Source organism: Saimiri boliviensis, chromosome 11 (assembly GCF_048565385.1).
Source record: "Saimiri boliviensis isolate mSaiBol1 chromosome 11, mSaiBol1.pri, whole genome shotgun sequence".
In the NCBI taxonomy this organism is placed as follows: domain Eukaryota; kingdom Metazoa; phylum Chordata; class Mammalia; order Primates; family Cebidae; genus Saimiri; species Saimiri boliviensis.
Window position 1 is genome coordinate 39,554,948 of NC_133459.1, and position 24,771 is coordinate 39,579,718.

Sequence of the window (24,771 nt, forward strand, 5' to 3'; positions counted from 1 at the left end):
GTTGGGAGATCTCCTGCCTCTATACAAGGGCTTATGATGGGTCCCGAATAGAAATGAGTAGGCTCCACCGCTTCTCAGGACAAAATCTGCAAATTCCACACATGGTGGATTTTAGTTCAGTTTTTGCCTAAACACAAAACACCAAACGAAGCCCTCAGAGGGAGACAGCTGACAGCCAGCCACCAATTAAGTCACTGGGTCAGAATTAGGGAGTCTGAGACGGCTAGGAGGAGGGCAGATTGAGAAGCAGAAAAATCCGATCAGCTCTTGGGGGCAAGAAGGGGAGTACACACTTAGCCTTTTAGTCTTGGAGGAGGCGGAAGGGGCCACCTGCCCTCGGAATCCTCCTCGAGTCAAAGAACCTCCAGGAGAGGTGTCCAAGGAAGCCCTGGTCCACTAACCCGGGGACTCCTGGCTGGGTCCGCGCTGTGACCTAGGCCTCGGTTGTGGAGAGTGGGGACCGGAACTCAGGTCCCTGGTCCCGCAGGAATTCGTGATGATCGTGGTGTTTGGCCTGGAGTACATCGTCCGGGTCTGGTCCGCCGGATGCTGCTGCCGCTACCGAGGATGGCAGGGCCGCTTCCGCTTCGCCAGAAAGCCCTTCTGTGTCATCGGTAATGAGGCGCGCCCCGCCTGGCCAGACCCCTGACCCCAGGAGCGAGGGTGTCACCTTGACCCCAGTCTTGACTCTGACCCTGGCAACCGGCACAGATTCAATGGACCCTCCCCATCCCTCCCCAGCCCCCTGTCACGGCCCCAGAAGTGCCAGCCTCCGGGTCCGTGCTCTGGGTGGGCTGGCTGTGACCTCGCCGCCCCCCGCCCCTGCAGACTTCATCGTGTTCGTGGCTTCGGTGGCCGTCATCGCCGCGGGCACCCAGGGCAACATCTTTGCCACGTCCGCGCTGCGCAGCATGCGCTTCCTGCAGATTCTGCGCATGGTGCGCATGGACCGCCGTGGTGGCACCTGGAAGCTGCTGGGCTCCGTGGTCTACGCGCACAGCAAGGTGAGGCCTGCGGGCCGCGCGCGGAGGCCCGAGGGCAAGTCTGGGGCACGAGCACAGAGGGCAGAGCTCAGAGGGCCGGGGGAGACCGGGAACGCCGGGAGAGGCCTGATGGGCTGTCTTGGTGCCGGGAAGGGGTGGGGCCTGCGGGGATTGGGGCCCGAGCGGAGGCGGGGTCTCAGGGCGTGGGGCGAGGTGGACTCGGAGTCAGGCAGGGGCGGGCCTAGGAGTACGGACCAGATCAGGGGGCGGGGCCGGAGAGGCGGGGCTTGAGGGTTTCTCCTGGAAGCTTCTGGGTTTGGAGGGACCACTTCTACCGCCGAATGGACCGCTGAGGTGGGGCCTGAAGGTGGGGCTGGAGCGGAGCTAGGGTGGGCCCCAGATGGAAGCCTGAAAGTGGGGCTTTGGGGGCGGGGCAAGGTGGGGCGGAGTGCTGGAGGCCTGAGCCTGGAACCCAGAGACTCAAAGCAGGAGAGTGAAAATGGGGGTCAGGGTAGGGGGAGTGCTGGCGGTTTTGCAAAGGCAGGGCAGGGTAGCCCTGATGGGAGGAGGTGAGAAAGAAAAGTGAACCTGGGACTCCGGGAGATGGGGGACCTTTATCTCCTTCCCGTGTGAGAGCCCCCCACAACTGCCAGACAGGCACAGCGCTCCTCACCGCGTCCCTCTGCCTCCCCATAGGAGCTGATCACCGCCTGGTACATCGGGTTCCTGGTGCTCATCTTCGCCTCCTTCCTGGTCTACCTGGCGGAGAAGGACGCCAACTCTGACTTCTCCTCCTATGCCGACTCACTCTGGTGGGGGACGGTGCGTGAGCGTCTTGCAGGGCTGCCCTTCACCCTGGGACTCTCCCTGGGAACTTCCTAAGGTCTGCCCATTGTGACTCTTGACTCAGGGTTGAGCCGCCCTACCCCTGCCCTCTCACTAGAACCGGGGCTCCCCATGAGACCAGCCCCAATGCTGACCCCCAACATGCTCTGGTAGACCTGCCTCTGTCCTTCCACATCAAGCCCTTGCGACTGTACCTCTTTCCCCTGACCAGCCCATAAGAGGGGGAATCCATCTATGACCCTAACCAGCCCCCATGGGGGACCACGGACCCCTTCACTCATGATCAGGCTCCTACCTGTCTGTACCCCCAACAAGCTGTAGGTGGCCCCCATGACCAGTCCTGCCAGTAATCTGTTTGTGTCTCCAGATTACATTGACAACCATCGGCTATGGTGACAAGACACCACACACATGGCTGGGCAGGGTCCTGGCTGCTGGCTTCGCCTTACTGGGCATCTCTTTCTTTGCCCTGCCTGCTGTGAGTTGCCTCCTGCTCAGTGGGTGGGGGAGGCTGAGGGTGGGACCTCCTCAGCCCCTGTCACATATTTGCCTGGACAGCCCAGGGCACCTCAGAGGGGCAGGGATGGGGACACCCTTGCAGCCTCTTATTGCCCCACCACTGCCACCACATTTCCCAACCGTGCCCTATCCCTCTAGGGCATCCTAGGCTCTGGCTTTGCCCTGAAGGTCCAGGAGCAGCACCGGCAGAAGCACTTTGAGAAGCGGAGGATGCCAGCAGCCAACCTCATTCAGGTACAAGATGCCCAGGAAGAAGCCCCAGGAGCAGGGCCGTGTGAATGCACTGGTGTGTCAACCCTGTGTGCTGACCCATGTCCCCAGCCCAACTGTGACTCCACTTTCAAGCTCAGAGGGGCTATGTGACTTTCCTAAGGCCACATGCCAAGTCACACACAGAACCAGGATGCTCACTGACAGTGCCAGAAACTTTCTCTTGCACCAAATGCCTGGTTTAGGGCTACCCAGAGCTGCCCTATTGCTCAACTTCAGCCCAACTTCACAGGGCCTAGGGAGGGGCAGAGCCCAGACAGGAGGCCTCCAGTGGAGACCCACTGCTGCCCCCAGTCAGCTGTGCAGCAGTAAGCCTGCCCCACCCCCAGCACATTCATTCATTCATTCATTCATTCATTCATTCCACAAGCACTCACACAAATGAAGAGAAGATGGTCCAGACTGAGCTTTTAGGAACCTCAACTTTTAGTGGGTGGTGGGTCAGCAAAGTTGAACTGGTCAAGGAGACAGAGAAGGAACAGCCAGAGGGGTGAGTAGGAAGCCAGGAGCGTGTGGTTTCAGTTTCCCTCTGTGTCATGGCATGTTCTGACTGTGTGTGGGCTGAGGCCAGGGCTCCGATTTTCTGTGACCCTAGGACTAGGCCTTGGCTTTTTGCTAGTCGAGGGTGTGTATAAGAGAACTCCTTGCAGGAAGTGGTTCAGGGAATACTGGCCCAGCCCTTCTCTGCCTGTTCTCCAGCATGTCACCCTCTGAGACCCAAACCCAAGCCTCACTCAACCCCTCCTTATCTCTCCTCCCCAGGGTAGAACCCTCCTCCCTGTCCCTGTTATCTCCAGCCACCAGCTCAGCCTTTTCTTCTTAGCGTCCCTTGGGGCACAATGGCCATGTCCCCTGGGAGCTGGCCTTCTGAGGGGCATTGTAGGGGCAGGCGGCTGGCACTATCCATGCCGAGAGACAGCTGGTATTGTGGTGCCCATAATTAATGAGACAGCTCTGGCAGCTGCTCCCATCCCATGCCGGGGCCTAGGCAAGCAGAAAGTAAAAATATTCCTGTCTTAGGAGGGTGCCTAGCTGGTTAGGTCAGTGGTGGCAGCCCCTTAAGGACAAGAGGCATCCAAAGAAGGGAGGACAAGGCCCAGCTCTGCCTTGTCCTGCCTAGCAGCCTCCATGCCTCTCTGCTCTTGCTGATGGCCACACTTACAGTCCCTTCAACACCCCGGCTCTTCCTACGTGGAGGGAGAGGGCCAGTCTTTCCTCCTGTCTGACATTTATCCCTCCTGCTGCAGAGGAAGCCCTGCAAGCCCATGGATGCTGAGGGGTTGGTAGGTAGTGCTTTTCCTGCCCTCTCAGTCCTTAGTATTCCCATGGGCAGTGACAGGCAGCTGGGAAAGATGGAGTGGCATCGTTAGTAATAATAATGGCATTCTGAAAACATTCACAAAACACCCGCATGTGCCAGACACTATATTTGCACTAAGGATGCAGCAGTAACCAAGACACAGCTTACATCTAGGGGGAGAGAAAGATATCAATCAAATATACAATGAATAGATATTTATCAAATATGATGAGGAGAATAATAGTGTTTAACAGAGGAACCTGGCATGAAGTGCCTACTGTATGCCAGACACTGAGCTTGGCATTTAATATACAACTGTTCATTTAACCCCCACAACACTTTGCTAGGCAAGTGGTATTACATGCATTTTACAGGTGAAGAAACTGAGGTTCTGAAGCTTTACTTAATTTGTCCTCCCTAATAAGGGACAGAACTGGGATTAGAAATCCACGTCTGCATGACAACAAAGCTTCAGCTCTTAACCTCTGTGCTCTAAGGCCGCTGGCTCTGACGTTGATCTGCTTCGTCTCGAGGAAGTCATTTCTCTCTAGGCCTTGCTTTCTCGGCTGCCCCTGTCGGTGGCTGTGGAATTGGAACAGGTCTCTGGCTCTGGGTGACCCACAACTGGACCAAGGTCTGGGTTCTTTCAGGGAGAGGGCTGGTGGAGACTGAGAGGCCTCACTGACGCCCCATCCCTCACGTCCCCCATACCACCAGGCTGCATGGCGCCTGTACTCCACCGATACGAGCCGGGCCTACCTGACAGCCACCTGGTACTACTATGACAGCATCCTCCCATCCTTCAGGTAGGTCCTGCTGGGGGTAGGGGTGGGTGGGGGGCTGGCAGCAATGCCCTTTGAGGACAAGTGGCTGAGACTCAGCCCTGGAGGGTGGAAACGGGGTGATGGCTCCCAGGGGAGCACCTTGGGCTGGTTCTGCAGATCCTACATAATTCAGAGCCTGGAGTGTCCTTTACTCTACTCTGCTATGCCCAGGCAAGGGGTGAGCACTGGACATAGTGCATTGGTGAAGCCCCACCCCATGGCTGAGCCCCGGCTCCTGGAGTGCCGGCAGTCCACATGCTCACCCACAGTGATGCCATCTAGGGCAGTGATACGGCTCGCCCCCTCCTCTGTCCTGATTGGGGGACAGAGTTAGTGGATATTGCAGCTGATTGGAGAAAGTATGGGATGGGCAGAAACATGTGTTCCAGACTTAGGTGCATGCTCCCACCCTGAGCCCCATGTGGGAATATGTGCCCACTTTTACTGTGCCAGTCAGCAGCCTCAGTGCCCAGAAGTGGGTCTGCCCCACTGGCCCGGGCCAGGCTAAAAGTGCATGGGGGTGGCGCTACGAGAGGGATTATTAATAGCATCACAAAGGTGAGTGTGGCCGGGTGCCTGGCTAGGCCCTCAGGCAGGAATGAAGACCATGGAGCCCAGCTCAGTCCCATGGGCAGGCGGGCATCAAGCGTGTGGCTGAGCCGGGATGCTGTGCTCAGCGCTTCTGCAGGTGCCTTTTTTGCCTCATTAGTTATCCAGGAGCAGCTGTTGCATGATCCCACTCGCCCCTGCACCTGGCTTCCCCATCCTGGCACTTTCCCAGCCCTAGGGGCTTCCCAGGGCAGAAGCAGGAGAGAAGGGCCGGGAAGAGGGGCTCCCAGCATCACACTAGTGCCCCCACATCTCTCCACCTGGCAGAGGCAAGGTCCTACCTCAGAGTGGGAAGGTGACTAGATTAGAAGAGGCCTTTTCAGGAGTAGCTCTGAGGACTCAAGGCCAGGCATTCAAGAGCAGGGTAGGGCTGCTTTGTCAGAAATACGATGCATATGAAGGAAGATCTGGGGTTGGGTGTGGTCGGGTGGTCTAGGACCTCTATTCAGAGGAACAGAGACTAGTCTGGAGATTCTGGATCCACTAGGCATCTGCTTCTTAGACCTCAGTTTGCTCATCCATAAAATGGGAGGGCAGGCAGAAGAGAGGAAAGATACCCTCCTTGGCTCATAGCAGCAGGAAATGGCCTGGAGAGTTAGGAAGAAGCCACATTCCTGAATGCAGTCTCCAAAAACCCAGTGGCAGGACTGCATGCTGGAGGGGAAGGAAGCTGGGCTAGCCGCCTGTCACACTGCCCTCCTCAGCCTCAGTCTCCCCCTAAAATCCAGAGATGTAGCCTGGGAAAAGGATGTCAGGGCTGCTGCTGGCTTCTGGGCAGGCATGGCATGTCCAGGCAGTCAGCTCGATGGGCTGAGAGTAAGCTCCTTGTGGGGCTGCCCTTGAGCTGTGCCAGCCTTCACATCCATGCCTGGCATCCCTGGGGATTTCCCGGGAACAGTGGGTAGAAAGGGAGTGGGGAAGGCCAGTCTCCCACTGTCCACCCTGTCCTGTTCTGGCCGGGCTGTCGGTGAACACCTATAGAGCAGCAGGACCTGGCAAGATCTGAGCTCAGGAGCTCCGTGCCCACTGGGTGAGGGGGGCAGTGCCAGGGCCCTGCCTGCCACTGATGGCGCCCTCTCCTGCAGAGAGCTGGCCCTCTTGTTTGAGCACGTGCAGCGGGCCCGCAATGGGGGCCTACGGCCCCTGGAGGTGCGGCGGGCGCCGGTACCCGACGGAGCACCCTCCCGTTACCCGCCCGTTGCCACCTGCCACCGGCCGGGCAGCGCCTCCTTCTGCCCTGGGGAAAGGTAGGGGCCCCGTGGGGCTGCCACCTCCTCTTGCTTCTCCTCCTCTTCTTCCATTCTCTGTTCTCATCCTCTCTCAGACCTGCCTTCAGCCACTTCGTGGGTGTCTGGGCCTGTATGGGGGACTCCTAGGCCGTCAGAGGGCCAGACGGGTACAGACTGAGGGCCTCTCTGGAGGGGCCAGGCTGGACTCACCTTTTTGTCCCTTGGGGCTCTAAGGGTCTAAGTGAGAGAGATGTCCACGCCATCCTTTCCCATCACCTCCTCCGTTCATGGCATTGTCCTCTTTCTTTCTCTGTTCCCATGCCCCCTCACTCCTCCATCCCTGCACCCCCATCCCTCCTGGGAAGCTGGACAGAGGAGGAGGCCACTGGCCACAGGTGCTTACGGCTCAGGTAATCGTGGGCACCATCCTGGGGTGTGAGGGCAGGGAACCCCCTCCCCTGGCAGGTTGCTGTAGGAGGGACTTGGTACAGAACTCGCCTCTCAGGAATGAGATGCCAGCTGGAAAGAGAGCTCTGTGCCTAAGACCTCTGTAGGACCTGCGTAAACTCAGCCAGTGACGAATGTTCTTTCCTGTGCAACCCTTGTCTGCAATGTTGCTAGTCCCAGAGGGTCCTCTTGGGGTTCTTTTTCCTTCCTTACTGAGGTATACTTTGGTGTTCCCAGCCATCTCTTTCCCCTTGAACTGTCTCTCCTGAAGCTTTTACATCTTGAAAGAACAAAGAACCAGCAGTGCTTACCCCACATAAACGTTCATAAAGAGAAGAGTTTCAGGAAGGATTGGATATGGGAAGCCCATCGACTCATGGCATGTGAAAGTGGTTGCTCTTGTGGAGGTTTAGCTTTGGAGGTTTAGCTTTTTTTTTTTTTTTTTTGAGACAGAGTTTCGCTCTTGTTACCCAGGCTGGAGTGCAATGGCGCGATCTCGGCTCACCGCAACCTCCGCCTCCTGGGTTCAGGCAATTCTCCTGCCTCAGCCTCCTGAGTAGCTAGGATTACAGGCACGCGCCACCACGCCCAGCTAGTTTTTTGTATTTTTAGTAGAGACGAGGTTTCACCATGTTGACCAGGATGGTCTCGATCTCTTGACCTCGTGATCCACCCGCCTCGGCCTCCCAAAGTGCTGGGATTACAGGCTTGAGCCACCGCGCCCGGCCGGAGGTTTAGCTTTGATTGAACTCTTGTGGAGTTCAATCCCCCTCATTCTTTTTCCCCTGTCCTCTACCCATCACTGTTTTGTCTCATCTTCACACATCATCCCTGAACCAGCCAGATGGACATCTGGCCTTTGAGCTTTAGTGTTATTCTGAGCCCCAAGCCCAGACCGAAGAATAGCAGAAGAGGTGAGCCATTCAGTGATCAGCAGGGGAGGCATGGTGGAAGCTTGTCTCTGCCGCCTGATGCTGTGTGTCCTGGAAGAAGTCTTCAGGTCATTCTGTATGTCCTGGCAGAATATTGGCAGTGTTTAGGCTGATCAGGGTTCTGGGTGCTTTTGAGTTTCTGGGCTGAAAAGGCCTAGGGAGAATTTTTGATGCAGCAGATTCAGGGAGAAGCATCCCTTCCCTGTTCTCAGTGACGGCACTTCTGGGCCAGGAGCTGAACAGGAAGTGGGTGGAGAGGGACAGTCCCTCCAGGTCTGGGGCTGGAGGGAGGGGAAGCATGACCTGACCGTCAGACCAGGCTGAGAGCTCCCTGGGGCAGTGGGGCCCCTCTTGGATTCTTTGCCGGAAAGTCCCTCACTGTTGCCTTCATCCCTACCAAACATAGTTTGCAGGTAGAAACTCAAGAGTTTTTGTATTTCCTCATTCCTGTCCAGGACCTGAGCCAGGGCCCTCTGTGCTTCAGTTCACTCTGGTCTCATCTTGATTGAATAGGAAGGCAAGGGGAATGGACATTAGCCTGGGGCCTAGCACCTGCACCCCCTACGGCTTCTTTGGTCCCTGACAGCCCCGGGGCCCAGGAACGAATTACTGCTAAGGGCTTGACTATGACTAACTCCCAGCCTCACATCCATCTGCCCAGGAGGGGACTCGGCACATGTCTGGGACACATGGTGATGGTCATGAAGTGGCCCTTTCTCCCAGGGACCCCAGGGGGCTGAGCTATGATTTGTAGATCAGTCACCAGGCTCAGGCCCAATGACCATATCCTTAATCGTGGCTGTCTAGACCACCAGCCAGAACGCCCCCCCCCCCAACCCGCAGCCAAATACACACACATATACACACCTGGTTGGCCACACCTCTGGTGGTGCTTGGGGATGGACCTGGGCCAAGCATGCTCACAGGAAGTGGCCTGAAACTAAAGTGAGGGATGACATTGTCAGGGCCAGCACCTCTCCCCTTTAGGGTTTTGCAATGAGTTTCTCAAACCGTGGTCTCCAGACCTCCTGTATCAGCATCCCTTGGGGTGTTTTTTCAAAATGCAGATACCTGGACCTTCCTCCAAGCCCACAGGATCAGAATCTCTGGAGAAGAGACGCAGCCTTCTGCATATGTAACACGGTCCCCACGGGATCCTTATGCAAAGTGTGAGAACATCTACGTTCTGGTGATGGGGCTGGAGGATGATTTAGGTTGGGGTCCTTCTTTCCCACCAGCCACTGGAGGCCGGCCCATCCTGGCAGCTCCCCACACTCTGCCCACATCCCCTTTCCCACTAACCTCTATTCATGTCTTGTTCTCAACCTTTCAGCCAGATGTTTAATAATAAACGGAGTTTCTTTCGGATCCACGCCAGCTGGAGACCGAGGTACCCCCTCGCCTGCTCCTCCCGTCTCCACTCCTCCTTGCCCCACCCAATTTGGGGGCTGGAGAGGGGACAGGATGGGCCAAGGATAAGGTGCATGTGCCTGCCGCCTGTGGTCTGTCTTGGGTCCCCGGTGAACACCTCGCCTTTCTGGGATGCCTCTGCTAGGTCTGGAGCATGGGCCCAGGGTGGCAGGAGGGGCACTTGCAGGAGCCTTAAGGATGTGTGCTGGCTCTGCTGCTGATGCCCTCTGTGATCTTGGCCAAATTGCTTCCCTTCTTGGACCTCAGTTTTCCATCTCTGAAATGGGCAGATTGAACTAGAGCTCTCTAAGGGTCCTTCCCACTCTGACTTTTGCCAGGCCTTGAACTTAGCTTTCTGTCTCCCCGCTGCCACCTGGGGACCTAGCAGATGCCTGAAGGAACTGGGTTTGGCACCTTTGCCATCTCCAGGGCCCCAGCTCTTTTAGCTGCCTCTCCACCGCGCTCCTTGGTACGTGCCCTGTGCCAGGCCTTGCTCTGTGCACTAGGGACACGGTGATGAATAAAACATCGTCCTTGGAGAGATGCAAAGAGTAATTGCAGCTCGGTGTGATGAGCACAACAAAGGAAGGCCTGTGGAGCCTGGGGCAGGCAGGCAACCCAGAGGAAGCCCGAAAAGCAGTGGGTTTCAGGGAGGGCATTCCCGGCCAACGAAGCAGCGAGGACCCAAGCAAGGAGGCGAGAGGGAGCACAGCATGGGGAAAAAAGCTGGCGGCAGCCCAGTTTGGCCCCCTGAGGTTGGGGGCAGAGCTGGGTCATGCGGAACCCAAAAGCCCAGTGTGAGTGTTGCCACGCCTGGCAGCCTGCGCTCATTGAGTCCTGGGTTTCCAAAGGTACTCTTGGGGCCCTGTGGCCTGGGGGCCTGGAGCTGGATGAGTAGCAGGGCTCCTGGCTGCCCACATGTACTTCTGCTAAGAGGTGGAATGTCCTAGAAACGTGGGTTCCAGGCCACAGTCTAGCTACTGCTCACTGTGGTATTCATGTGTCCTTGGGCAAATGACCTGACCCCTTTGCACCGCAGTTTCCTCAGATGGAAAACGCAGACAGAAATAGGGTCTGCTTCCACTTAAACTGTACCTGGCTCCAGTAAACCTAGGCCTTATTTGATCGGTATGTTTGGCGGTTAAGACTTTATTTACCTAAAAAAGAAAAAGTAGCTTGGAAACCATGGTTGTGGCAATGGGAAGACACCAGAGGGTTGAACTAAGGAGTCTCTGGGGCAGGCCTGCCACTTGGCAATCCTCCTTTGGCCGTGGAGGCTGTGGATGGGAAGGACACCGCCATGGCAGAGGCCAGTGGTGGTGCGTTTCCATAGTCCCTGAAGAGTGGCTGTATGTAGCTTCAGAAGTGGTAGCTGCCTCTGTTCCCCCAGTGAGAGTGGCCCTGGGAGGGCAGATGATGAGTCCCTAGAGAAAGTTCTTGTGGAAGTGAGTTCGAGGGGTTGGGTCCAGCAGGGCAGCCTGGGCAGAGCTTGCCCTCCCCAGCTGGGCAGCCACAGTCATGTCCACCCTATCTTTCACCCAGGCATCGTCAGATCCTTAGACCAGAGTTTCTTGACCTTGCCATCATTGACATTTTAGGTTAGATAATTCTTTGTGGCTGGGACTATCACATGCATGGTAGGATGTGGAGTAGCACCCCTGGCCTCTACCTACTAGATAGATGTCTACCTACTAGACATTGCCACATGTCCCCTGAGCAGGGGAACTTGTTCCAGTTGAGAACCATTTCTTTATACCCTATCCTGATTGCTTGATCCAGAAAAAGAACACAGACTCTGAAGTCAGAGAAGCTGGATTCCAGTTCTTGCTCCATCTCCTAGGAGCTCTGTGCCTTGGGCAAGTCGTCTCACCTCTTCCCCTATATGTAAAACAGGGATGGTAAAGGCAGCCCACCACACAGTGGCTGAGCGAACTGACAGAGCTAAGGCAGCCTGATGGGACCCTGCATGTGCTGAGAGCCTGGGAAGGGAAAGGGCTTTTTGGTGCCCACTGGGTGCCAGGTTTCCTTCCACTTTCTTTTAGCTTTCAGACTCAGAGGAGTGGATGTGAGCCACTCTCTGGGCCCTGTCCAAGGAACTGGAATCCAGGCCCACTCCTGGGAAAACAGGGCCTTTTTCCATTAAAAAGGAGCCCAGGGCCTTCTGACTGGCTGGAAACTTACAGAACCCCACAAGCCAGGTGGAAGCTTCTTCAACCATCACAGAATCAGAGCTGGAAAGGGACCTTTCAAGGCCTCTAGTACAAGCCCTCAAATCCTTCCTCCATAAGTCCTGCTGAGTGCAAGCTCGGCCTTGCTTGCATCACTTGTGACAGGGAGGTCACCCCCTTCCCCAGAACACCACTGGAGCCTTATGTGCTGGGTGCGGTGATATGGAGTCCCAGGCCCTTGGCCGAGCGTCGGGGCCTTCTCCACCCTCCTCTCTTCCCCTTGGAGGAGTGGAGGACTGGAGAAGGGGTTGCACGGACTGGGCAGGGTGGAGGGTGCTTGCCAGCATGAGGGAGCCCGCAGGAATGGCTCTGCAGAGGAAAGTTTGGGAGCGCCAACTCAAACTTTGATTGGAATCTTTGGGATGTGTCTATGGAGTCCGGGGCCAGTGGAGAGCATGCTGGATAGCGGGAACTGTCCCTGTCCTTCCAATATCCTCAGGGCCGCCATCCTTGACCTATAACCTCTCCCCTCTGGGCAGAGGCTCCCACCCCTAAGGATGGTCCTACATCCTGGCCACCTTCCCGAAGGTGCCCCTGGTTTCGAGGTCTCCCTCACTTCAGCACTTTGGCTTTCTCCCCTCCACCCCATGCCCTGGTCATGGGAGACCCCAGTTCCCACCCAGTACCGAAACCAGCATCTCTTCTCTGCTCAACCCTTGATCTGAAAGCCTCTGAGAATAGGTGACACAGTCTCCTCCCCTAGTGCCTGCCCCACTTCAGGTGTCTAAGGCTGGCTGGTGCTCTCTTGATCTGGGGCCCCAGACATTTGGGGTGGGTTCCCCCCTGAACTTGAACCTGAACCTGCTGGAGTCTCTGGTGGCAAGCCCCAGCAGGGGAGGCAGCAATGACGTTACAGGGCGTGAGATGGAGGACGTTTGCATAGGTCCTACCTGAACAGCCACAACATGGTCCTAGAACCTCTTGGACACAGAGTTACTCTACCAGATCGTGATTAACCAGGGCTTGTCCTGGGGAATGAGGCCTCGCCAATTTGTCTTCCTCCAGCGTTTGGGGAACGTGGTGGGGAGTTGGGTGCAGGAAAGGAGGTCTAATGCATGTATAGACATGCACATACGTGTTCACCTGCACACAGACGTGTAAATGCTGTTGAACTGGGAGCTCAGTAGGCAGTGTAGGGAGGTAAGATCTTTAGGGGGAATCTGAGACCACCCAGGCAGGATGTCAATCAAGGTGGGCTGAACTTAGGTAGGAGAGACCACAGAAGAACAGGTTATCAAATACAGAGCCTCATTGGGAAGGCAGGCACCAGGCATGGCCTGGGCATACGTGTGGCCCAGCAGCTAGACCCATGGGGCTGAGGCCCTCGGTAGGCCATCACACTGCACACCTCCAGGGCACCGTTGCATGGAGGTCTATGTGATGGAGTCCTTATTTTGCAGTGCATTGCCTGCACAGCTGTACAAGGTCCTAAAACCCTGACCTGACCAGTGTGGGATCTGATAGCTGCAGGAGGGAATGGAGGAAAATCTAGATTGACACATGTACACACCAACATATGCATACACACCAGTGCCCGTATACCCACACTGTCACGTGTGTGCACAAGATGTGTGTGTGTGCACACACACACACCCTCAACTCCACACAACCTGCCCCCATGTACAGGGAGGACTGGAGGCCTACCTCCGTGTGCACGGCCAGGCCAGGTGAGCTGCTCACCCTCAGCAGTCTGTCTGTGCCCACAGGGGTTGCTGCCCCCACCCTCTGCCCACTCACCTGGGCCAGGCCCTGCTCCCATTTCCTCCTGTCTGTGTCTCTGATTTCTCTTTTGGATTTCTCCTTCCACTCTGACATCTGTCTCCTGTGCACCCTTATCTGTCCGGGTGATGAGGGTTGGGATGTGGGTGGTGGGGAGAGGATCCACTTTGACTGACCCCGAATCAGCCTCTTATAGGAGTCAGGGCCTCCCTTACCACATCTTGTCCCATCCCAAGAAGACTCCGCTTGGCGGGGAATCAAGACCTAATAGCCACCCCAAGTCCTAAGTCAGCTTTGTGCCCACTTACCCACAACCCCAGCTCTGGCTAACTTGGCTCTCTCCCAACCTGCCTGCCCTCCTAGCAGCCGAATGGGCATCAAAGACCGCATCCGCATGGGCAGCTCCCAGCGGCGGACAGGTCCTTCCAAGCAGCATCTGGCCCCTCCAACAATGCCCACCTCCCCGAGCAGCGAGCAGGTGGGTGAAGCCACCAGCCCCACCAAAGTGCAGAAGAGCTGGAGCTTCAATGACCGCGCCCGCTTCCGGGCATCTCTGCGACTCAAACCCCGCACCTCTGCTGAGGGTGAGCCCTGGAAGGCTGAGACCCATCAAGGGCTGGCTGAAGGTGGCAGGATGGGGACAGTCTGGGCTGGGAGCAGAAAGATGTGGCTCGCATCTGAACTCTGGTACTGATTGGCCGTCCTTGGGCACTGGTCTTCTTGCCTTTAAAATGGGCATTATAATATTTGCTGTGCTATAAAATGGATATCAGACTGTCTGGGAATCCTGTGGAGGGTGGCTTTTCATAGTGGTTAAGAGCATAGGCTGCCTGGATTTGAATCTTGGCTTTTTCACTTATCTTAGGCAAGTGACCTAACCTCTCTGGGCCTCATTCTCCTCATTGATAAAATGGGAACAATAATAGCGTCTACTTCCTAGGGTTATTGTGATGATTAAATGAGATAGTCCATGGAAGGTGAATGGGAGACTTTTGGGAATATAGCAGGTGCTCAACAAATAGCTAAACACAAATGTACTTTGGAAGGGGCAGGGACGCATCCTTGACGAGCCCTGACTGTACACTGCCCTACACTGGCTTATCTCATTGACTTCTCCCAGAGACCCTGGAAAGTAGGTTTTGTTTGTGTCCCCATTTTGCAGACACGGCACTGAGCTCTCTCTCGGCTCATGCGTGGCAGAGCTGCTCTCTCCTCAAGTAGGTCTATTCAGCTCCAAAGCCCATGCCCTCTGCCTACCCCTCTTCACCCAGCCTGGGCTGCAAATGTGAGACTGTGCCCCTGGTGGTGTCACTTTTTCAAGTTTTGGCTCTGCTGGAGACTTAAACTGTGATTTAGGCAGGAGACTGCCCCCTTTCCATGCCTCAGTGGCCCCTTCAGGAAAATGAGAAGGTTGGACCAAGCCCCCTGGAAGACTTCTCCCAGCTTTGACCTACTTTAGGCCCCTGGGTGGGGAGAGATGGGGTGAGTGCACAAGGATGAGGGGATAGGGAGCCCCTTTGGCCTTGGAGGGTGGGCACCAGCCATGCTGTGTCTGCCTGTGCTGTGTCAACCCCCATGATGCTGCTGGCTGACACCTCAGAGTTTACAGAACCCCACAGACCAGTCTTTGAGGGGTGCTGCCCAGAGAGGCCTGGGCACGGCTGGTGCCCAGGACCTCCCTTCTCTGTCTTGGAAGCTGTATGGGCTCTTGCCCTGCCTAGGGCAAGGACAGCATCACCTCTCTGTGCAGCACAGGCACAGAGAAGCCTGAGAAGCTTCTCTCATTCAGGGAAGAATGGTTTGTTTTAAGGGCCTTCCTTAGCAGCAGAGCTGGGCCTGGGAGCCAGCTGCTTGGGTGTCTTTCCATCTTAGCAGAAGGAGAAGACTGTGTTCATGATTACATGTAGTGCCATCAAACCTTTTATCTCTGGGGCTCTTTGTTCTGCGAGGTGGGACCAGTGGGGCTTCCAGGGTTTTATACAACAAACTTGCCCTGGACTAGACCAGCTGTGCTCTAAAGCAGCTCCCACCTAGCCACCAGGCAGTGTTTACCCGACGGGCCACCGGGGCAGACAGGCACGCAATAGACTGGGGCTTTCCACCCTGGGGAGGGCAGTGAGACACAAGAGCCCCCAGGAATGTTCTGGGCCCTTTCTGGGCCTCGGTCTTCCTATTGGACACTATTGGTGGTTTGGCATACAGGGGTGGGGTGGGGGGTTGAGAGTAGCTCCTTCTGTAGGCCACGTGCCCATCCCTGCCTTTTCAGAAACCCCCTCGGAGGAAGTAGCAGAGGAGAAAAGCTACCAGTGTGAACTCACAGTGGACGATGTCATGCCTGCTGTGAAGACAGTCATCCGCTCTGTCAGGTGAGACAGAGGCCTGAGGCCAGTACCCCCTCTATATGCCACCCACTGCTGCTCCCCATCTGGGCCTGCCATCATGGCCAGGGCTGACCTCGTGCCTGGTGTGCCAGCTGCTGCCTGCCTGGAATGCAGGTGGGGTGGGGTGGTGACATCTGGCTCCCAGCAGGAAGGGCCTGGCTTTGGCGGAGCAGTGGGCATGGCTGCCCATCACGGTCCCTCCCCTCACACACACCTTGTTCCTCCTGGTCACTCCCCTCTGCCTCACCACTTCTCTCCCCTTCCTCTCTTCCTGTTCTCTGGCCCTCACCTTGTGTCAGGCTCTATTCTATTCTATTCTATTCTATTTATTTATTTATTTAGAGACGTAAGGAGTGCAGTGAATGGTGCGATGGCGGCTCACTGCAACCTCTGCCTCCTGGGTTAAAGCAATTCTCCTTCCTCAGCCTCCCGAGTAGCTGGGATTATAGCGACCGCATCCGGCTAACTTTTGTACTTTTAGTAGAGATGGTGTTTCACCCTGTTGGCCAGGCTAGTCTCGAACGCCTGACTTCAGGTGATCCACCCGCCTTTGGCCTCCCAAAGTGCTGGGATTACAGGCGTGAGCCGCTGCGCCCAGCCACTTTTCATTTTCTCTCCCTAGCTGTGTATCGTCTGCCTGCCTCTCCCAGTGTCTGTTTCATGCGCTCTTTCCCTGTCTCTCTGTCTCAGTCTCACCCTCATTTTGTCCCTCTGTCTTAAACTCTCCCTGGGTGTCTTGGCCTCAGTCTGTCTGTTTCCGCCAGGACTTCCTCTAAAGCAGTGCTTTTCATAGGAAAAGCAGTTTGCGACAGTTTGAAATCAACTTAATGAAATCAATTTAGTGCGTGCCGATCAGCATTAAGAAACATAGAATGGAAAACATCAGCTCTTGTATTAACGGTTAAAAAAATGTTTATAAAACTTATATTCAGTTATCAGTACATATGTATGCTTGTGTGTGTATGTGCTGGTTTGGGATATAAAATGTATTTCTTGGCTGGGCGTGGTGGCTCATGCCTGTAGTCCTAGCATTTGGGAAGCCAAGGCGGGTGGATCACCTGAGGTCAGGAGTTTGAGACTAGCCTGGCCAACATGGTGAAACCCCATCTCTACTAAAAATACAAAAAATTGGCCAGGTGTGTTGGTAGACACCTGTAATCCCAGCTACTTGGGAGGCTGAGGCAAGAGAATTGTTTGAACCTGGGAGGCGGAGGTTGCAGTGAGCCGAGATAGTGCCATTGGACTCCAGCCTGGGCAACAGGAGTGAAAATCTGTTTCAAAAAAATAAAGTATTTCCTATGGTGGGTCTAGGTTAAAAAAGGTTGAAAGCCCCTGTTCTACTGGTTGTCTCCTTGCCTCAAAAATTAAGCAGGGACCAGGGTCTCCTGAGTCCGTGGGCCACAGCCCAGGCCTGGATCTAGCCTGCAAGCCCTTTGTGTGCAGTCGTGGCCTACTCTCTGTATCCAGCCTGCAGCTCTAGCTCCAGAAACGCCTCAACCTCCTAGTTTTCTGGGCTCCCCACTCTCCCTGGCCAATACACCTACCCGCAAGCCTCTTCCCTTTGTGTTTCTTTTAAAGTTAGAGTCAGCCGGGTGTGGTAGTTCATGCCTGTAATCCCAACACTTTGGGAGGCTGAGACATGAGGATCACTGGAGGCCAGAAGTTTGAGACCAGCCTGGGCAGCATAGCGAGACCTTGTCTTTGCAAAAAAAAAAAAAAAAAGGAAAAATTGAAAAACTGAAAACTTAGCCAGGCATGTTGGTATGCCCCTGTAGTTCCAGCTACTTGGGAGGCTAAGGTGGGAGGATGGCTTGAGTGCAGGAGTTTGAGGCTGTCGTGAGCCATGATTGAGCCACCGTACTCCACCCCGGGTGACAGAGTGAAACCTTGTCTCTAAATAGACAAATATATAAAATCAGAGTCAGCTGGACCTGTCCCCACTACCTCCCAGAGTCTGAGGCCTCTGCTCACCCCTTTTCACCCATCTGCTCTCTGCCCTCCATGTGCCCAGTGTCAGAACATAGTTCCTGAGCTGCCACCTGACCCAGGCTAGCTCTCTTTGGCCACCCCACCGACTTCTCATCCAGCATGCCCCAAACCTGCTCCTCTTCCTGGGTCGGTCCCCATTTCAGGCAGTGGCACCACCTCCACTTTGTCACCCAAGCCATAGGAGTCATCCTGGACTCAGACCAGGAAGCCTTTCAGCCCCGCCTCCTGAACTGCTCCAAGTTGTTCCGTATCTCCCCACACCATCCCCCAACGCTAGTTTCCCTGCCCGCGCCTCTGCCCCTCCAGGGAATTCTCCACATGGGCTGGCAGAACTGGCATGTCAAAGCAGAGTCATTGGGCCAGGAGCAGCGGCTCATGCCTGTAGCCCCAGCACTTTGGAAGGCCGAGGCAGGCAGATCACTTGAGTTTGAGACCAGCTTGGGCAACATAGTGAGACCCCCACCTCTTTAAAAAATAAAGATAAAAAGAAATAAACCAGAGTAATTGATGTGCCCGCCCCCCAACGTCCCAGTGCCCAATCTCTGCTAGGGATGCAGGGCTCTTCAAAGTACACCCCAGCCTCCTTCTCAAGGCTAATCTCTTCTCTATCTTCTAATACCATGGTGCCCTGAACCCCATCCTCCATCCCGGTTGGTGGATTAACTCCTTTCTACCTGGTCCCTGTTTCTGTTACTTGGAGGTAGGGGAGGCTGGGAGGCTCAGCAGAGGCTGTTTGTGGCAGCAGGAGGTGTCCTGGTGCTGGACAAGGGGATAGCAAAGAGATGGAGGGGAGCCTGGGAAGGAGTCCCTGTTCCAGCAGGACAGTCCCTCTGAGCCCCCTCTCCCAACAGGATTCTCAAGTTCCTGGTGGCCAAAAGGAAATTCAAGGAGACACTGCGACCGTACGACGTGAAGGACGTCATTGAACAGTACTCAGCAGGCCACCTGGACATGCTGGGCCGGATCAAGAGCCTGCAAACTCGGTGGGTGCACCGGGCCCGACGGGAGACAGGGGCAGGGAGGCAGCGACCCCAGCCCTGTATGAGGTCTGAGGGCCAACCCCTGAGGAACCCCCAAGGGCTCACTGATGCAGCTGAGTTTCTAGCCTGAGGAGGTCCCTGGCTTGCAGCCCCGGCCTGAGGCCACACCCAGCACCCCAAGGCTGAAAAACAACCCAACCATAATTTCTCTGTGAGGTGGGTCCTCTGTTTAAGCCCTATTGACTGGTATGCCTTGGGGGCTTTGTTTAGAATGACTGTTTCCTTTTCCTAAAATAATCAGCCTAAAATAATTACTGACCTCCCATCTCCCAAGAGAATAAGCAAATTGTCATCACTGCCCACCTCTCGCCTCTGGAATCCTCCCACATCCCTCCTTCTAGACCCAACATTAGGAAGACTCCTCACCCCAAGACGCACATCACCTATACCTTGCCCTTCTCTTCTGGCCTGCATTTTCACTACCCACTCATTCATGTATTCACTCGAGACATAGCCTGTGGGCATTTACTACTTGCCAGCCTATGGGGATATGGCGAAAAGTCCAGCAGAGTTTCCACCCTCATGGAGTGTTTATTCTAGTGAAAGGAGAACAAGTGATAAATAAGTAAAACTCGAATATGTCAGACGGCGATAAATACTAAGGAGGAAAATAAGGATTAGGCTGTTACAGTTTGCAATTTTAAACAGGTGAGAAGGTTCTTGAGGGAACAGCGAGTGCAAAGGACTTGAGAGGGGCAAGTGGCTGGAGTGTTGGCTTCAGCCCAGCAGGGAGCCTGGTGTGGCTGCACTGGAGTGAGAGGCAGCAGGTGAGGTCAGAGGGCTGGCAGCACTCAGAGTGTAAAACCCTTTAGGCCACTGCAAAGACATTGGAGGGTTTTGTGCAAAGAGCTGATTAAGATCTGAATTGTCTTTTAAAAGGATCACCCTGGGTACTGTGTTGAGGATGGGCTTAGGGGAGTGAGGGTAGACACAGGTAGACCGATGAGGAACCTGTTTCAGACTTCCACACATGAGACAGTGGGGACTTAGAACAGAGTGGCAGCTGCAGAGGTGGGACAGGTGGTCAGATTCTAGATATATTTTGTAGGCAATGTTGACAGGTTTTCTGATGGGGTGTTAAGACAAAGAAGAGAGTCAAGGATGAAGCTAAGTTTTTTGGCTTGAGCAAGAGAAAAAATCAAGTTGCCATTTGTTGACATGGAGGAGGCAATGAATGGAGTAAGTTTGGGTCAGGAGATTTGGGAGGTGCCGGGTTTGTGATGCCTTATCAGACATTCAAGTGGAGTGTTGATCTGGCAGCTGGATAGAGAAATGTGGAGTGCACAGGAGAGGTACAGCATGGGGATGAAGATTTGGTGTCAAAAGTGTAGAGGAATTGAAAATTACGGATCTGAAGACATCACATAGTGAGTGGAGTAAATAGAGAATAGAGGTCCCAGGAGTGAGCCTTGGATCCTGCAATGTTTTCAGGTTGCAGAGACAGAGGAGAAGTAGCAAAGGGGACCGTGAAGGAGAGGTCAGGGAGGTAGGAAAAGAACTGGGAGAGGTCAGTGTTTCAAGTGGAAGAAGGGATGATCAGATATGTTGAGTGCTGCTAGTGAGTCAAGTGAAATGAGGATGGGAGTTGGTCAATGGATTTAGCAACATGGGGTCATTTGGGAGGTTGACAACTAGTTTTGGTGAAATGGCAGGGGTGAAAGCCTGATTGGAATAGGTTGAAGAGAGACAGGGAGGAGAGGAATTGGAGGGAGAGGACGGAGATAACGCTTTCAAGAATTTTGCTGCAATGGAGAGCAGAAAAATAAGGTGAGATCAGTTTTAGCTTGTCCACCCACCTTACAAGCCACATTCCCACGTGTCTCCACTCCTACCATCCTCTTTTCCCTTTCCCTCAATCCATTTTTTTTTTTTTTTTAATTGAGACAGTGTCTCACTCTGTCGCCCAGGCTGGAGTGCAGTGGCACAATCACAGAGCACTACAGCCTCGCTCTCCCCAGCCTGAGTGATCTTCTGGCCTCAGCCTCCTGACCACAAGCATAAACTACCATGTCCAGCTAATTTAAAAAAAAATTATTTTTGTAGAAAAGAGGGCTTGCTATGTTGCCAAATCTGTCTCGAATTCCTGGGCTCAAGTGATACCTCCCTCCCTAGCCTCTAATGCTGGGATTACAGGCACGCGCCACTGCGCCGAGCCTCCCAGGCCGCCATTTCCATGCCTCTTCCACCAGGTGGTTGTTTTACTTGTCAGGTTTGTGTATGGTGCCTTTGCTTGGCTAGTGGAGACCCCCCCAAAGCACTGGCCAGTCCCTTCACCGCCAGCTCGGCCTCCATCTGGCAGGGCAATGACCTTCTCCCTCAGATTGCCCGCCCCCTCCCCCAACATGCCTTCTTCATCGGGCAATCTATAATTCTTGAGGAAGGGAGGGGCAGCGTGTGTCCGGTCCCTCTAATGGTTGCCTTACCCATAGGGTGGACCAAATTGTGGGTCGGGGGCCCGGGGACCGGAAGGCCAGGGAGAAGGGCGACAAAGGGCCTTCCGACGCGGAGGCAGTGGATGAAATCAGCATGATGGGACGCGTGGTCAAGGTGGAGAAGCAGGTGAGTGTAGGAGGGGGTGGCGGAGCTGAGGGCCACTGTGACTCAATTGTCTGCAGCCTTGACCCTGCGGGTAGGGTGCGTTTCCCACAGCCGCAGCCCAAGCGTTCCGGGGAAGGCCTGAGAGCCCCCTGCCCTGCCGAAGCCCTGGCACCCTCCACCAGACAATCCCATAAACCCGCCCTCTTCTGCTAAACCCCGCCCCCAGGCTGCGTAAGCCCGCCCATAAGCCTCAGATAAGCCTACCCGTCTTCCCCCTACTCCATTTGACCCCACCTCTCAGTTGTCGGAGTAGCTCGTGGACTATTCCCAACGATCACAACTAACCATCCCCCCGGGTTATGCACCCTTGCCCAGCTTCGGCCCTCCCTCCAGCCAAGCTCCACCTTTCCAAGCGGGATTAGGGCTTCCCAGATAAGTCCCGCCCACTCCAGCTAGGCTCCGCCCCGAGGCCCAAGCCCCGCCCCGGACACGCTCCCTCCCGCCCAGGCCCCGCTTCCAGGTCCAGCCTTGCCCCGCCCCCAGGTGCAGTCCATCGAGCACAAGCTGGACCTGCTGTTGGGCTTCTATTCGCGCTGCCTGCGCTCTGGCACCTCGGCCAGCCTGGGCACCGTGCAAATGCCGCTATTCGACCCCGACATCACCTCCGACTACCACAGCCCTGTGGACCACGAGGACATCTCCGTCTCCGCACAAACGCTCAGCATCTCCCGCTCGGTCAGCACCAACATGGACTGAGGGACTTCTCAGGGGCAGGGCAGCACACGGCCAGCCCCGCGGCTTGGCGCTCCGACCGCCCTCTGAGGCCTCCGGACTCCTCTCTTACTTGAACTCACTCCTCGCGGGGAGAGAGGCCACACGCAGTATTGAGCTGCCTGGGTGGGCGTGGTACCTGCTGTGGGTGCCCAGCGGCTCTTCCCCACCTCAGGAGCATGAGATGCCAGGCCGCACAGAGGACAGCAGCAGCGGCTGTCCCGCGGCCTCTGGGCCCCCCAGTGCCCCGCCCACTCCACCAAGGCCTGATGTAGCCCACCTGGCAGGGGCATAGCCCTGGGAGTGGGAGCGGACGCTGGGGCCCTGGGCCCTGACCCAGCTTCCAGCTATGCAAGGTGAGGTCTTTGGCCCACCCTTGGGACACAGCAGGGAAGCCCTCCCGCCAAGTCCCCGCCCCACTTGGGGGTGGGCCAAGGTGCCCCCCACAGGTACCCACAAAGCACAGGACCCTGCCACAAGGCAGGTGGGCACCATATATGCAAATCATGTTAAATATGCAACGTTGGGAACCCCCATGGGGTCTCTCTGCCCCTCCCCCGTTGGGAGCTGGGCCCCCAGCAGTAGCTGGTCTCAGGCTGCTTGGCCACTACCCTGTCCCCATTCTTTGGCTTCTGACTCTTTCTCCTCTCAGCATGGGGCCTGTTTCTCCCCTGCCCTCTCCTAAGGGCAGTGCTTGGGCCTGTCTTCCCATTTGCAAGTGTCAGCTCCCAGGGGCTCCCTCCTCCTGCTGGATGGCCACCCTTCCGCTTGGCCCTCCAGACACCTCTCATAGTCAGCACAAGTTTCTGTATCCTCCCCAAAACTCCCAGACAGTGCTTCGCGGACGATCGCGCACACATGGCCTTTTAGTTTCTCCGGACAGGACAAAAGCCTCTCACACTCACACACGCAATAACGTGACACACTTGGAGATGTAAGGCAGAGCCACCCAGCCGCTCCTGGGCCTCTATAGCAGATGCCAGTGAACTGGTTTTGCAGGGTGATGTCCACCAAGAGGAAGCCCCCAACTCCATCTGGGCAGGAGAGGGAGCTTTGAGTTAACCCCAGAGCTCTCCAGGCCTCACCCAGACCTTTACCCACTCCCCTCCTTCAAGAAGATCTCTTCCTTTCTGGTCCAGAAGCCCTAACCCACTGCCTCTGCCAGTCCCCGAGGGACCTCCCCCATGTCTACACAGCACAACTCAAGCCCAGGCCTGACACCTCTGGAGAGACCCCAGGCCCACTTCTAGCCAGGCCTGTGCCTTCCTAGTCACTCTTACTCCCAGAGAGAATAAGAATGCATCTAACAGCTATACCAACCATGCGACCAGCTTTCACATGCACTGTCCCCCCTCCCTCTAAACCCTACTTCTCCACTTCAGTTGGCAGCCCCACATCCAAGCATAAGCCCCCATCCACTCTAGGACCACTTTCGTATCCCCACCCCTTTGTTCCTCTTCTGCAAAGCCAGTGCAGGTGGCAGGAAGGTGAGGGGTAGCGGACCAATGGCAACCCTCTGTGGGGTGCTAGGGAACAAGGGGCGGAGGCCACGCTGCCTGCCTCTCGTGCCGGGGACCTGCATGCGCCAGCGCCAGGGCTTGTGCTGGATCTTGCTCAGTCCGTGGTGCCCAGCCTCTGCCCCAACCTGCCCTCTGCATGTGACCATCATGCCCTGGATGGAGCCTCCCCTGGCTCACCTCACCTGCACTGCATTGTCCCCAGAGAGCCACCCCTCCACCCACTCAGAGAAAGCTGTGGAGAGAGTCAGGAGAATGGGATTACCCTGTGACCAAAGGAGACATGGGAAGAAGCCCTCCCTCCTTCCACGATTGAGGTTACCCCATCAGCCTGGTTCTCGGATATGCAAGTACCTCACTTTGTTAACTTATTAACTTATTGGTTTCATTAAAGTTTTCAATAGGAGGTGATTGTTCTTGGTTTTGTTCAGTGGCTGTGAGGTGAGGTTCCAGGTTTAGGGGTGGGGACAAGGAGATTTGGATTAGTCAGGACTCTTTGTTGTATACAACAAACACCCAACCCCGTGTGGCTTAAACAAACGAAAGGCCGAGTGTGGTGGCTCATGCATGTAATTCCAGCACTTTGGGAGGCTGAGGTGAGTGGATCACGAGGTTAGGAGTTCAAGACCAGCCTGGCCAAGATGGTGAAACCTTGTCTCTACTAAAAATACAAAAAAATAGCCGGGCGTGGTGGCTCATGCCTATAATCCCAGCTACTCGGGAGGTGGAGGTGGAGAATTGCTTAAACCTGGGAGGCAGAAGTTGCACTGAGCTGAGTTCGCACCACTGCACTCCAGCCTGGGCAACAGAGCGAGACTCCATCTCAAACAAACAAACAAAAATGGAAACTTATTGGCCCAGGGAACTAAGAAGTCCAGGGAACAGATTTGGTTTCACACACAGTGAGATCTAGGTGCTTAAACATGTTGGGACTCTGTTTCCTGCAAGCCTTCCTTTCAGGCAGGCTGAGCTCCCATGATGACCAGTAAAAAGTGAGCACCACGTTCCTAATAGTTTGCATCAGTCAAAATCAAGTCAGGAAGGCAGAAACAACACGAAGTTTTTCAGCAAACATAAGTTACTATAGGTAATGGGTTGCACTGATGCAGGAGAGCTAAAAGAACAAAAAGAATTTTCTGTAGGCGATTCTGAGACAGCCTAGAGGAAATAACTGCAGGAAGCAGTTACCACTCCCGGAGCTGCAGGAGTATAGGAAACA

The 24,771-nt window shown here is 55.4% G+C and overlaps 1 protein-coding gene across 5 annotated transcripts in view; it reads left to right on the forward strand.

Annotated features, from left to right (window-relative positions):
• Positions 1–23,958, forward strand: part of KCNQ4 (potassium voltage-gated channel subfamily Q member 4) — a 58,464-nt gene extending 34,506 nt beyond the window's left edge. The window contains exons 3-14 of one of the 5 annotated variants that reach the window (XM_010347524.3): positions 488–614; positions 829–1,004; positions 1,680–1,805; positions 2,197–2,307; positions 2,487–2,582; positions 4,636–4,724; positions 6,437–6,598; positions 13,680–13,900; positions 15,583–15,682; positions 18,538–18,669; positions 21,156–21,285; positions 21,808–23,958. In XM_010347524.3, coding sequence (XP_010345826.2) covers positions 488–614; positions 829–1,004; positions 1,680–1,805; positions 2,197–2,307; positions 2,487–2,582; positions 4,636–4,724; positions 6,437–6,598; positions 13,680–13,900; positions 15,583–15,682; positions 18,538–18,669; positions 21,156–21,285; positions 21,808–22,020 — 1,683 coding nt within the window. In that variant the 3' untranslated portion in view covers positions 22,021–23,958. Of the gene's footprint in view, positions 1–487; positions 615–828; positions 1,005–1,679; positions 1,806–2,196; positions 2,308–2,486; positions 2,583–4,635; positions 4,725–6,436; positions 6,599–9,026; positions 9,129–13,679; positions 13,901–15,582; positions 15,683–18,537; positions 18,670–21,155; positions 21,286–21,771 lie in introns of all 5 variants that reach the window. The other 4 variants (XM_074380610.1, XM_074380611.1, XM_039474419.2 and 1 more) reach the window with 4 other exon arrangements.
• Positions 23,959–24,771: the final 813 nt, after the last annotated feature.